Below are 15,143 nucleotides of genomic sequence, written 5' to 3'. Positions count from 1 at the left end.
GACTCTCTCCAGTTTGTCAATATCTTTCTTAAAGTGTGGCACCCCAAACTAGACGCAGTATTCCTGCTGAGGCCTCACCAGTGTCCAGTAGAACAGAACAATTACTTCCCATGTCTTCCATCTGACACTCCTGTTAATACATACCAGAACAGATGAACCATGGTCGTCTATAAAAGAAAGTTTAAATTAAGTTAGTTTTTTTTCCAGAGGCACCATAAAACCTGTTTTCATCCTTGATATTTTTTAAAAGAACTGCAAATTCATGTGATCAAATATAGTTCTTATATTATTGCTGCTATTTATATTTTATTCTGTTTTTTAAAACTCTATTTCCAGGGAATTGACTCTCTTCTGGAGCAAACTGCAGCAAAGGGTAGAGCCTTCTGTACAAGTGTATCTAGAGAGGTGTCGTCAACTTTCGGTGTTAACTAAGACGGTTTATCATATATTCTTCCTGATTAAAGTAATTAATTCAGAGGTAAGGATACTCTAGAAGGTGTATTTTCATGGCCCTTTGAATGGAACATCAGATCAGGACATAAAAATTTTCTGGATGCCAGATAGCAAGTACTTTAAACCTTCAAGCCCAAGGCCTTGCCTACACATGCAAGTTGTACTGATTTAAGTAAATAAATTGTATAAATTGATGCAATTACGTCACTGCATTCCCCTTTTGGTAGACTTAAATCAGTTTGAATTCTTCATATCCATTTAGCTTAAGTTGGTAAGGAATTGACTTAAGATGAATCAATGGGAGACACTCTTAAATTGACTTAAGAATATCCACACCAGGTTGTTGCAGTAACTAAACTGATTTAGTTAATTTATTACTATTATAACTTTTGAGTGTAGACATGAGGGGGAACAGATGTTACAACTCGGCAGCTGGGAGACAGGATTTTGCAGGAAATATTGCTGTGGATACAGTCTCCTGTAACATTATTCCTATGTGCTAAATAGCTGTTACTTCATTGAAGAGAGGAATGTGAGGACCTGATATTCTTGATACTTCAAATATTAATGAAAATAAAATAGGGAAGGAAAAGTTTTGAGGGGGAAATTTGAGGCTCTCTATTAACATTTAAATAAGCTGTAAAAGGCAAAACACAACGCAGTATATCCATTATGGATATAATTTTGCTTTGAGGAGTTAAGTTATGGCTTAACTCTGAAGTATTTTGCTTTTTATGGATTTAGAACTGATTCTGTATCCTAAACTCAATCCATGTATCTGATCTAATCTTATATATAGAGTCACTCATTGTTCCAAGTCTCCCCTACATCATGCTTGTATTATTTTATGTTAATCGCTTTAAGTCTTGTCCTCCCTTGAGTTGTTTGTTCTATAGGCTGTAGATCCATAGATAATTTTAAGAGTAAAAACAGGTTGTTTTCAGTTAGTGGAGTTCTCAGAGAGTTATATCCTGTAGGAATATACTCACTTGTCCCCTACTACTTCCTTCATTCAAGGTTGATGTACTTCTTAGATTTGAATTGTGTAGAAACAGCTGGTTGCATGAAGAGTTGTGATCCATACCTTGAGCCATCTGTATTGTACACCTGATGATTTTCCTAAAAACAGGAAGTCTTCACTAAATGAGCTATGAATCATTCCACCTGAGAGTAAAAATTTAAGACCTAGGAGTAGGACTGTACATTCATAAATACTATAGCCTTTCTTCTCATTTACACTAAAGCCTCTTTACAATTCTTTGGTGGTTGTAGAGGAACCTTAAAGTGAATATAAATATAACAGAATTATAAAAAATGTAGAGCTGGAAGAGACCTTGAAAAATCATCTAGTCCAGCCCACTGTGCTGAGGCAGGAATAAGTAAACCTAAACCATCCCTGCCAGGTGTTTGTGCAGCCTACTCTTAAAAACCTCCAATGATGGGGATTCTACAACCTCCCTAGGAAGCCTGTTCCAGAACCCAGCTTCTCTTGTAGTTATCAAGTTTTTCTAATATCTAATCTAACTTCAGTGGATATGGAGAACAATTGATCACCATCCTTTTTCTAATAGCCCTTAACATATTTGAAGTCAGTTATCAGGTCCACCCTCAGTCTTCTTTTCTCAAAACTAAACATGCCCAGTTTTTTTAACCTTTCATTATAGGTCAGATTTTCTAAACCTTTTATCATTTTTGTTGCTCTCCTCTGGACTCCCTCCAATTTATTCACATCTTTCCTAAAATTTGGCAGAATTGGACACACTATTCCAGCTGAGGCTTTAACAGAGCCGAGTAGAGCAGGATAATTACCTTTTGTGTCTTACATATAACACTTCTGTTAATACACCCTAGAATGATATTAGCCTTTTATGCAAGTGCATCATATTGTTCACTCAGACCCAATTTATGATCTTCCATAATCTCCAGATCCTTTTCAGAGGTATAACCGTATATTCCCCATTTTGTAGTTCTGCACTGGATTTTTCCTTCTTAAGCGAAGTACTTTGTGCTTGTCTTTATTGAATTTCTTCTTGTTGAATTCAGACCAGTTCTTCAATTTGTCAAGTTTGTTTTGAATTCTAATCCTGTAGTCCAAAGTGCTAACAAGCCCTCCCATGCTGGTGTCATCTGCAAATTTCCACTCCATTATTCAAGTTATTAATGTAAATATGAAATAGTACCGGACCCAGGACTGACTCCTGCGGGACCCTGCTATATATCCCCTTCCAGTTTGACAGTGAACCATTGTTAACTACTCTTTGAGTATGGTCTTTCAACCAGATGTGCACCCACCTTATAGTAATTTCATCCAAACTGCATTACCCTCGTTAGCTTATAAGACTATCATGTGGGACTATGTCAAACACCTTACTAAAATCAAGATATATCACATCTACTGCTTCCTGCCTATCCATCAAGCTGTAACCCTGTCAAGGAAGGAAATTAGGTTGGTTGGCATGATTTGTTCTTGCCAAATCCATGCTGGCTATTCCTTATGGCCCTATTATCCTTGATCTTATTACAAATTGATTGTTTAATAATTTGTTCCAGTATCTGTCGAGGTTTTGAAGTTAGGTTGACTGGTTTATAATTTCCCAGGTCCTCTTTGTTCCCTTTTTAAAGATACGTTTGCCCTTTTCTAGTCTTCTGGGACCTCGCCCATGTTCTCAAAGATAATTGCTAATGGTTCAGATTGCTTCAGCTAGTTCCTTATGTACCCTAGGATGAATTTCATCAGGCCCTGACAACTTGAATACATCTAACTTATCTAAACATTCTGTAACTTGTTCTTTCCCTCTTTTGGCTTGCATTCCTTTTCCCTTGTTACTAGTATTAATTGTGCTGAGCATTTGAACACCATTAACCTTTTCAGTGAAGACTAAAGAAAATAGGTGTTAAACACCTTAGCCTTGATGTCATCAGTTATTAGCTCTCCTTCCTTGCTAAGTAGAAGACCTACTCTTTCTTTCATCTTTCTTTTCCTCCTAATGTATTTAAAGAATCTCTTCTTATTGCCTTTTATGTCCCTTGCTAGGTGTAACTCATTTTGGGCCTTCACCTTTCTGATTTTGTCCCATGCTTGTTCTTTTCTTTTGTACCTCTCCTTAGCAATTCGTTCATGTTTCCACTTTTTGTAGGTTTCCTTTTTGATTTACCCATCATTAAAGAGCCATGCTGGCCTCTTACTATTTTTCCTTCGCGTCAAGATAGTTTGAAGTTGTGCCTTTAATATTGTCTCCTGGAGAAACATGCAGCTCTCGTGAACTCCTTTTTCCATTAGATTTTCTTCCTATGGGACCTTACGTACCAGTTCTCTGAGTTTGTTAAAGTCTGATTTTTTTGTCATTGTTCTTATTCTGCTTCTCTCACGCCTTCCTTTCCTTAGAACCATGATTGTTTTCATCCAGATTTTCTTCTACCTTCACAACCAATTTCTCCCTCTTGGTCAGAATCAAGTCTAAAATGGCTGTGGTGTTACTTTCTCCACTTTCTGAAACAAAAAGTTGTCCCAGTACATTGCAAGAACTTATTGGAAATGTTGTGTTTTGCTATATTACTTTTCCAACAGTTGTTTGAATAGTTAAAATCTCCCATTTCTACTCAGTCTTGTGCTTTGGATATTTCTGTTTATTCTAGAAATGCCTCATCCACCTCCTCTTCCTGATTTGGTGGTTTATAGTAGACCCCTACCATGATGTCGCCCTTAATTTTTGCCCATTTTATCTTTACCTAGAGACTTTCAGCTGATCAACCTCTCACCTGCTTCTGTATTTCCCAACAAGTGTATATATTCTTGATGTATAAGGCAATATTTTCTCCCTTTTTATCCTGCCTGTCCTTGAATAAACCATATCCTTCTATATCAATATTCTAGTCGTGAGACTTATCCCACCAAGTCCCTGCCAAAGTGGTGTAATTTACAGTGATAGAGTGGTGTAAAGTGGCCTTCGTGTAAATGAGAATCAGGATCCGCCTTTCTAGAAAAAATTACCCTCAGATAATCTTTTAGATACTTAAGTAAAACACTAATATATTAAAAATATATAAACTGAGAACATAAGGTTTCATTCTGATGACTAATATATTAAAAATAAATTAGTCATCAAAATGAAACCTTATGTTCTCAGTTTAAGATCAATGTTGCTTTATAATGGTTATGGTAGTCCCTTAAAAATTTTGGTTTTATAGCTTAAAAAAAAGACAACTATTTTGGTGCTGCTCTGTATACTGCTATAATTAGTGTAACTGGGAAAGTTAGAAGGCTTATTGAATAACACACTTACCTTCCCCTTCTGTGACCAGAATTCAAGTCCTAAGATGAAGGTCCTACGTGAAATGAATCCGATATCAACAGAGTCCCCCTATAATTCGGCATAATTGGTGGGCTTTATTTGGGAAGGGCCCAGTACTTCTAGTACAAATACTGAACTACTGAATACAATCCTAGAATAAATTATCCTAACAGAGCAGCATGGGGGAGCTTTCTGCCTTTCACACTTATTTCAAGTTCCTTTACCAGCCTGGAGACCAAGTAACCCAAGCAAAGCATAATACTCTGGGCTTTATTTCATTGCAGTGCACCATTCTACAGTGTGAGCTACTAAGCTGCTATTGTTTTAAACTTAAAATGTGAATAATAAGCATCTTATTACGATTTGCCTTTATAATTTCCTGAAATTCAGGATTGAACAATGAAAATTATCTTGTATTAACAAATGCAGAAACAGTTGTAGTAAAATGACTTTTTAAAATTTGTGTCTTGCTTTGCAGATTGAAGCTGCTGGACTTGCAACCTGCATTGAACTATGTGTGAAAGCACTGCGTTTGGAATCCAGTGAAAACACAGATGTCAAGATATCCATTTGCAAGACTATCTCCTGTCTATTGCCAGATGATTTGGAGGTTAAACGTGCTTGTCAATTAAGTGAATTTCTTCTTGAGCCCACTGTGGATGCATACTATGCTGTTGAAATGCTATATAATCAGCCTGACCAGAAATATGATGAAGAGAATCTTCCAATACCAAATTCATTACGCTGTGAGCTCTTACTTGTATTGAAAACTCAGTGGCCTTTTGATCCAGAATTCTGGGACTGGAAAACTCTAAAACGTCAATGTCTTGCATTGATGGGGGAGGAGGCATCCATTGTGTCTTCAATAGATGAGTTGAATGACAGTGAAGTATATGAGAAGGTCGAAGACTGCCAAGAGGAGAATAAAGAAACTTCTCTGAATGGTCTTGCTGGCAGTTTTGATGAAGCTACAAGCCTGCTTAAAGGTATAAGAGATGAAAAGCAGAAAAAGAGAGAGATTAAAAAACTGAGAGAGAGGGGATTCATATCAGCAAGGTTTAGGAACTGGCAAGCCTACATGCAGTATTGTGTTTTATGTGACAAAGAATTCCTTGGTCATAGAATAGTTAGGCATGCACAGAAACACTATAAAGATGGAATTTACAGTTGCCCTATATGTGCACACAATTTTAATTCTAAAGAAACCTTTGTTCCTCATGTAACTCTACATGTGAAGAAGTCCAGCAAAGAGAGACTAGCTGCTATGAAACCACTGAGAAGATTGGGAAGGCCTCCTAAAATAGCAGCCAGCAGTGAGAATCAGAAAGCTGATGCCATATCCAAGCAGGAACAACGACCCATTAAAAAGAATAGTCTTTATTCAGCAGACTTCATAGTTTTCAATGATAATGATGGTTCAGATGATGAAAATGATGACAAAGATAAATCTTACATACCAGAGATAATACCAGTTCAAAAACCATTGCCTGTTAATGAATTCACTTGTCCAGTAACATTTTGTAAAAAAGGTTTTAAATACTTTAAAAATTTGATTGCACATGCAAAAGGGCATAAAGATAATGAAGAAGCTAAACGTTTTCTTGAAATGCAAAGCAAAAAAGTGATTTGCCAGTACTGTAGACGACATTTTGTAAGTGTTACTCACCTCAATGATCACTTGCAAATGCACTGTGGCAGCAAGCCCTACATCTGCATACAGATGAAATGTAAGGCTGGTTTTAACAGTTATGCTGAGCTGTTAACTCATAGAAAAGAGCATCAAGTTTTTAGAGCGAAGTGCATGTTTCCTAAATGTGGCAGAGTGTTTTCAGAAGCATATTTGCTTTATGATCATGAAGCACAACATTATAACACCTATACCTGCAAATTCACAGGCTGTGGAAAAGTTTACCGTTCTCAGAATGAACTAGAAAAACATGTTGAAGATCACAGTAAACAGCCTGAAAAAGTGTTAGAGACTGAAAGCCAAACTAATCAAACTGATCTCATTCAAGCTTCAAAAGCTAATGAAAATCCTGAAGGAGTCACCGTAAAAAAGGAATTGATCTCGCCTCTAGACAATAACACAATTAACTTTACTGAAGCAGAAAGTAATGTGTGGGATCAAATCAAAGTAGAATCAGTTGGGACTGAGAGAGCAAATAAATCAGGCAGCATGCTGAGGCAAGCTGATTCACTGTCTGCTGGTGGTTCGGAGCACCCTGTTGCTGGTCTGGTAAAGAAAGAAGCAGCAATTAGAATTAGCAACATCAGGATGCCTATTCTTAGCCAGAAGGTCCGGGATAACTTTGTAAGGAGAGGCAAGTTAGCTTCTGCAGGCAGTAAAGTAGATACCAGTAAATCTGTAGTCCAGCAGTTATGCTCAGCAATTGATTCTTGTAATGATTCTTGTCTTCCAGTTTTCCAGGAAAGAAAGGAGGATGACTGTTTCAGTCAGTCCCAGAATATTCAAAACATTGCTGTAAATTCAGACACACCAAAAACAGAAGCTCTTACATCAAAAAGCCTAGAAAGACAAGTAAGTAATATAATGCCCTTCAGCATGCAGAATCAGGCAGGGTATCGAAACAACTTACCCATTTCCAAACTGGAACTTGAAGACAGTATTAAGAGTGCAGCTAATCTATATAATTTGCCCCTGAAGACATTAGAGAGTATTACATTTGTTCCATCACAGTCCAGCCTAAGCAGTTCTTTAGTTCCAGCAGTACCACCAGCAGCACCAGTTCAAAAATTTAATTGTCAAGTTGAAGGGTGTACTCGAACCTACAATTCCTCACAAAGTATTGGCAAACATATGAAGGCAGCACACCCTGATCAATATGCTGCTTTTAAAATGCAGCGTAAGAATAAGAAAACCAGAAAACCCAGCAATTTGCAAAATATGCCTAGTGATGGAAAGATTGTGTATTTTTTGCCATCGCAAGTGGGCAATTCCAGTAATGCTGCTTTTACATCACAAAATAAAACCAGTATAAATCCTGCTTGCTCAAGTCAGTTGCAACATGTCTCAAATACACTTTTCCCAACCCACTTAGAAACTTTGTCTAATCCAATGTTACCTCCAGTGGAAAGTGTCATAAATCCAGTCTGTATTAAAAGTGAGCCTGAGAATGTTTTATGTTCCCAAATGGAAAATCTGTCCAATACAACTCTACCTGCACAATTAGAAGATCTGGCAAAAACAGTTATGCCTTTGAATATTGATGGTGGTTCAGATCCCTTTCTTCCTTTACCTGCCGAAAGCAGTTCAATTTCTCTCTTTCCTTCGCCAGCAGACAGTGTTCCAAACTCAGTCTTCTCGCAGCTGGAAAACAATACAAATAATTTTTCATCACAACTAGAAGGAAACACTAGTTCTGTTTTTCCAAAAGAGGAAAGTGTTGATGAACCAATCTTTTCTTCTCGAGCAAATAGTGAAAACACCTCCCAGGTTCCAGCTTCAGAAAAGGTGAAAAAGGATCGTGGACGGGGTCCAAATGGAAAAGAAAGGAAACCAAAACATAACAAACGAGCAAAATGGCCAGCAATTATTAGAGATGGCAAATTTATCTGTAGTAGGTGTTTCAGAGTTTTTACTAATCCCAGGTCGCTTGGTGGTCACTTGTCTAAACGGTCCGTTTGTAAATCCATTGAGGGATCAGAAATTTCTCCAGAAGCCCTGCAGACTAATGGACAATCTTCTCTACTTGCCAGTATGATTCTTTCCTCAAATGCAGGAAACTTGCAGCAACCCCAGGAGTCTACATTCAATCCAGAAGCATGTTTTAAAGATCCATCATTCCTACAGTTGCTTGCAGCTGAAAATCGATCAACTGCTTTTTTGCAGACCATGTTTCCACGGGCCAATGTGGCTAACTTTAATACCAATGGTAATGAGGAAGGAAATGAAATTATTAAACAAGCTTTGGAAACTGCAGGCATTCCAAGTACATTTGATAACACCGAAATGCTTCCACATATAGTTACCACTAGCTGTGTCACTGGTACAACTCAAATGAATGCAGCAGTTCTTTCCAATGCAACTGTATCACCTCTTTTGCAGACAGTCTGCAACCCAAGTACCCTGCTAACAAACCAAAATCGTGCCCTAAACAACAAAATTCCTTCAATGGATGAATGCAACAATTTGCCTGTTTTTGCAACAGATGATTTAATACTAAAGACTATTGAAAATGGCTTGTGCTCCAGCTCATTTTCTAATTCTGTTGCAGCAGCACAGAATTTTGCAAGTAATAGTTCACGAGTTTCCGTTATAAATAGTCCCAAGAACTCAGGATCAAGTACCTTGAATAAGAAGGGGAGCTGTGCTTCAAAGAGAAAGAAAAAAGCAGCTACTCCATTGCTTACACCTAACACTTCACAAAAATTAGTAGTAAATGATTTAACAGCAATGGGACTTCTAGCCAAAAGCATTGAAGGAAGTGTGCAAGTAGCAACGGATAATTTTCAATCAAATTTACTGGCAAACTGTGAGTCTCAGGTGTTGGTGGAAAACCTTACACAGAAACTAAATAATGTTGACAATCAGTTGTTGATGCCCAGTGTCAAAGAGAACTTCAAAACTAATCTTGAGTCTCATGCAGCATTAGCTCCTTTGACAATAAAAACTGAAAATGGTGACTCCCAAATGATGACTCTGAATTCCTGTGCTCAAGGAAACTCTGATTTGCAGATTTCAGAGGACAATGTTATTCAAAACTTTGAGAAAACCCTTGAGATAATTAAGACTGCTATGAATTCCCAAATACTTGAGGTAAAAAGTGAAATGCAGGATGCTGTCATTGGGTCAACCCAGAATACACAAGTAAATACTACAGAACTCCCTCCAGCAAACTGTTTACAAAATATTAAATTACCCAACTGTACCCAGTTTGCCGTACACACTAAGGATGTCACCACTGCAAAGAGCAACTCTTCTCAATCTGAAATGTCTCAAAAGGATGATGTTCAAGTGTTGGAAATTTTAGAGGGTTTGCAGAAACTGAGATTAGAAAATGATATGTCCAGTCAGGTGTCTAGTACTGTATCCCACTGTCCTCCAGCGGATACACTACCACCACCAATTGCTGTTACTGTTGTATCAACTGAGAATACATCCCTGGCCCAGCCATCTTCAGAGACAAGTAATATTCAATTTAGTGACAAAGTCCATAAACCTTTTGTGTGCCAGGACCAAGGCTGTGATTATAGTGCTATGACAAAGGATGCATTATTTAAACACTATGGCAAGGTACATCAATACACTGCAGAAATGATATTGGAAATCAAGAAGCATCAACTGAAGTATGCCCCATTTAAGTGTGTTGTAACTACCTGTCCCAAAACATTTACAAGAAATTCTAATCTCCGAGCACACTGTCAACTGGTACATCACTTCACAACAGAGGAGATGGTAAAATTAAAAATAAAAAGACCTTATGGAAGGCGATCTCATAATGAAGCTATAAATGTAACCCCACGGCCTGTTGAAATAAAAAATCTGCAGACTCTAATAATGAAAAGTAAAAACGAACCTCGGTTGGTTAAAGGAATTGAAGTAAAGAAGGAGGCTGTCATAGAACCTGTAAAAATCCCAGAAAAGCTAATCTCAGAAAAAAAAATTCCTGAAAAATTGGAAAAACCTCCACAGGTGGTTACTGTTTCTCCAGAGCAATATAATGCAGCATCTTTCAGTAATACACAAATACAACCAAAAGTACGCAAAATTAGGAGACACCGGAAGGAAAAAGAAGAAAGAAAACGCAGAAAACCAGTAACCAAATCTCTTGAGTTTCCTACTAGATACAGTCCTTACAGACCATACCGATGTGTCCATCAAGGCTGTTTTGCAGCTTTTACAATACAGCAAAACCTGATTCTTCATTATCAGGCTGTTCACAAATCAGATCTGCCTGCATTCTCTGTGGAGGTTGAAGAAGAAAGTGAGCCAAGTAAAGAAGAACGTGACGAAGTTGAAACCAAACAGGCTGTGAAAGAATTCAGATGTGAAGTGAGTGACTGCTCGAGAATATTTCAGGAGGTTACCAGTCTGATACAGCATTATATGAAGCTTCATGAGATGACTCCTGAGGAAATTGGAAGCATGAAATCAGCCCTAGATGTTGGAAGATTTCCATGTGATCAATCTCAGTGTAAATCTTCATATACATCATATTTTAACTATATTCTACATCTTGAGACAGATCATGGAATTAAGATAAGGCCAAACAAAGTAGAAGAAGATGGCATATACAAGTGTGATTGTGAGGGCTGTGACCGTATGTATGCAACTAGATCTAACCTCCTAAGACATATTTTTAATAAACATAATGATAAGCATAAAGATCACTTAATAAGACCAAGGCGACTAACACCAGGTCAGGAAAATATTTCCAGCAAGGCAAACCAGGAGAAGCCAATAAAATCTAAACATAGAGGACTAAAACACAATAGGTCAGGAAAGGAAGGAAACAGATTGTCAATAAAGTCCAAACGAAAGAAAAATGTTAACTTGGAAAGCAAAAATGCAAAAGGTGGGCAGATTCAAGAAAACAAGGCTTATTCACTGAAACGTGGAAAAAATGTGTATTCGATTAAGGCTATAAATGATGCCTTATCTGAGTGTACAAGCAGATTTGTAACACAGTATCCTTGTATGATAAAAGGATGTTCTTCAGTTGTTACAAGTGAGAGTAATATAATCAGACATTATAAATGTCATAAGTTATCTAAGGCATTTACTTCACAACACAGAAATCTTCTTATTGTCTCAAAAAAACACTCTGTCTCACCTGTAAAGGAAGCATCCTCTGAACAAGAGGAAACTAATAAAAAAAGTGATGTGAAAGAGTCTGACCCATGTTTGTCAGAGAGCAATGATGACTTGAGTACCTCTGCATTACCACAGAGTGAAGTTGACAAAGGTGAGAAAGATGAAGTGGATGAACTGACAGAACTCTTCATTACTAAACTGATTAATGAGGATTGCACGTGTGCTGAAAATCCAGCTAAGACCTCTTCCAGTGTAAATAGTGACTTTCAGGAAACCATCTCCTGCCATTCAGAAAAGCAAAAATCAAATAATTTAAAGAGAGCAAATAAAGAAAAAAACCTGTCTCAGAGTAAAAAGAGAAGAGTTGAAAAGCCTGAAGAAATACTGGCAGTTGAATTAAGTAGCATGCGTAGGGGGGAAGAGACTGTCGTTGCTGTTCAGACCACTGAAGAGCAGCCCACAACTTTTGATTGGAGTTCATTTAAGCCTATGGGATTTGAAGTATCATTCCTCAAGTTCCTTGAAGAGTCTGCTGTGAAGCAAAAGAAAAATGCTGAGAGAGACTACCATAGCAGCGGAACCAAAAAAGGGTCTCATTCAAACTCAAGAAAATCCAATGAAAAGACCTCCTTGGCAGGTAGTAACGTCACTTGGTCATGTTCTGAAAGTGAAACTCTTGTACAGTTTGCCAACCCATCACAACTTCAGTGTAGTGATAATGTAAAAATAGTTTTAGACAAGACTCTTAAAGATTGCACTGAGCTTGTGTTGAAGCAACTTCAGGAAATGAAACCTACCGTCAGTCTGAAAAAACTTGAAGGACATTGGGAGGATGATCCAGAGGTTACTGTTGCAAAAGAAATTATTATGGGTAATTAAAAAGGGGAATCACATTACTGATAACTAATGTATTCTAAACATGACCTGTAATACATTTTTATTTTGAATAGGAAGCCATCAAGCATGCTAGTAATTGTGAAGCTTTTTTATTTTGTTGAAGTGATTTAACCTAGCAAAAACATGACATTAGTCATGTAAATTTCTTATTTGTTTTTATCCCTATGGGACTTGAGGAACAGAATCATTGTTTCAGTTTTGTAAATAGTTGATCAGAACCTCAACTTTCTATCAAATTGTCCTTTCCATGATCTAAATCTTTGTGAATTGTCTGTGATTGGTATCTTTCACCAGGTCACTTCTCATGTATAACAGCACTCTTTATTTGTAGATACATTTTTTGTATATATTTATTATTGTAAATCATTTGCTGCCACCAGCAGTCTGTAAGTCTAAACTATTAAATGACACATTTATATTCAGAATTTTAATTTGTAACTAAGTGATCAAGTTTTTAAAACTGTCCTTTAATCATTTTAAATTAAGAACTTTTTGAACTAAACCTAGATAAGTCTGCCATATCCAGTTTATTTTGCATAAAGCATTTATTTACAGGAAAGGAGCTGGAAAAGATCACATTTCATATGTTAAACACATACTGACAGTTCTCATTTTTTGTAAATTTTAGCATCCAGTATCTTTGGATGGTATTCATATGTAGTTATGTCATAAATTTAATAGTTTTCCTATAGCTACATTTTTCATTGCTTTTAATTGGATACAAAGCTATTATGATTCCATAATATAATGGAAATGTGAATAAAAATAGTTTGCTACATTGGAGATTTTAAACAACATTTGGTATTGAAGAACCTGTTGTGAATGTGATAGAAAATTAGTAGTGTGGAGCAGTGTATATATTTGAGGTGGTGATTTGTGAAGTAGCCCAGTATTGCCTTAAATAAAATCACATTTCATTTCTTGTTTTATACATGTGATCTTATGAAGGTTATTTTTGTTTCTGTAATTTAGATTGGTGTATAGTTTAATATTTTTGTTTTTAAAAAATGCTACTTCAGAAACAGTTGGGTTTTGTTTTTGTTTTTGTTTTTTTTTTAAATAATGGGTTTATAAACAGATGGGTTTATTTTGATCATACCAGTTTGGTATTTATATATAAAATACATGAATCCTTATGCCGTGACATTTAAAACTGAATAAATGGAGCACTTTCTGAAAAGAAAGTTAGAGATTATGAACTCAGAGACAAAATATCTGTACTCTAACAGATGGCATAGTTTCTGTCTGCACTCACCTTTCTTCTTGCTGAGTGTTTTTGGCAGCAGTTTTGCTAAGTCTGTATTCCCACACTGGAGTGAGCCTTGGAAGCAGTGTCACTTGTCATAACTGGGATTTGAGTGATCTCTCTTTTTGCTGCTAATTGCAGTGACAGGTGTCTAATCTGTTTACTAACCAAAACAGTAAATACGTTAGTGGGAGCTGTTGTTATCCAAGAACATCTAAAATGTTTTAAAACCATATATAAGATTATGCTTAACTTACACTTAAACAAGCCAGCTGTATTGTTTGGTACCAAAAATAATTTTCCTTGGATTCTCTATTATTAGACATAACCTACCTTCAGTGGTATAAAATGATCTTTATCTTGACTGCTGTTCGCTTGATTTTTCTACAAACTTGCCTTGTTCCCATGTAATCCTCTTTGTATTAAATACTACATTTGATTGCTTTAGACTTCTCACCTGTAATCTTTGACAGCTGACTTGAATATTGCTATAAAGGACATTTTCATTCAGAGCAAAATGAAGCTATTTTGAGGATGCAGATAGTGTATAAAAATTAGGAGAGAAAATAATAATTAAGTCTTGTGAACAGTCAGTCACCATCTAGTTTTAAATTGAGTACCGTTTAACACAAAAACAAATGCTCTTGTATGAAGTGAGCCCATTAGCTGTCAGTGGTAACTTACATCTTCTTTTGAGCCACTAAGCCATTGCTGCCTCCAAATCAGGAAAGTAACCATGCATACTGAAAGTAAATGTGTTAAAATCAAAACATAGATTCTTACATTTTACGATCATAAGGGGCCATTGTGATAGTCTACTTTGCCCTTCTAAACACAGGCCATAAGATTTCCTTGAATTAATTCTTGCTTCAAGTCCAATATACATGGTTGAACTAGAGCATATCTTTTCAGAAAAACATCCAGTCTTGTAAAAAAGATCTAAAATTCGAAATGGGATACCGGGCACTTTCAAGTGAATGATTACATAATAATCAAAGGTATGCTGTCAGCAGACCTCACTTTTTAAAAAAATTCCATAGCACTGTTAGCACCTTTCCTTATTACATAAGCATTAAACGTTGATGTTAACATTCACATCACTGTATGTATACTGTTTATGATTTACATTTCATTCAAACTCAGCAGTGAAGCTGTACTGTTCACAATCACTTTTGTTTCTAATTAGTTTCAGTTGCTCACATGTTTGTACCTAGGGCCCTCCCATCTCCCTCCTCTGGGAGAGAGGGGAAACAGAACCTTGGTCTCCCATCTCCCAGCCGAGTGCTGTAACCATTGTACTGAAACTTATAAGATGGGTACCAACATCACTGCCTTCTCCAGCTGGATATTGAATAGGATCCAACTCGGTAGGTGACCTCTGAGCACTAGAGTGGGCCTAGCACAGAGCTTAGGCGGCCAGAAATCTGTCTTCCCCAGGTTTGCAAATCACCGTGGCTTCGGCAGGAGATAGGCATCCAGG

The 15,143-nt window shown here is 36.9% G+C and overlaps 1 protein-coding gene across 2 annotated transcripts in view; it reads left to right on the top strand.

The window, feature by feature from the left end:
- Window positions 1–12,842, top strand: part of ZNF292 (zinc finger protein 292) — a 70,615-nt gene extending 57,773 nt beyond the window's left edge. Inside the window, exons 7-9 of one of the 2 annotated variants that reach the window (XM_067560719.1) lie at window positions 337–478; window positions 5,224–5,731; window positions 7,166–12,842. In XM_067560719.1, the coding sequence (XP_067416820.1) occupies window positions 337–478; window positions 5,224–5,731; window positions 7,166–12,399 (5,884 nt within the window). In that variant the 3' untranslated portion in view covers window positions 12,400–12,842. Of the gene's footprint in view, window positions 1–336; window positions 479–5,223 lie in introns of both variants that reach the window. The other variant, XM_067560718.1, reaches the window with a different exon arrangement.
- The last annotated feature ends 2,301 nt before the right edge of the window (window positions 12,843–15,143 follow it).

Source organism: Emydura macquarii, unplaced genomic scaffold, assembly GCF_026122565.2.
Source record: "Emydura macquarii macquarii isolate MOO-44397 ecotype Brisbane River unplaced genomic scaffold, CSIRO-AGI_Emac_v2 contig_2297, whole genome shotgun sequence".
Lineage (NCBI taxonomy): Eukaryota > Metazoa > Chordata > Testudines > Chelidae > Emydura > Emydura macquarii.
The sequence above is the reverse complement of the archived record's forward strand: the minus strand, read 5'-3'. Positions and strand labels throughout refer to the sequence as shown.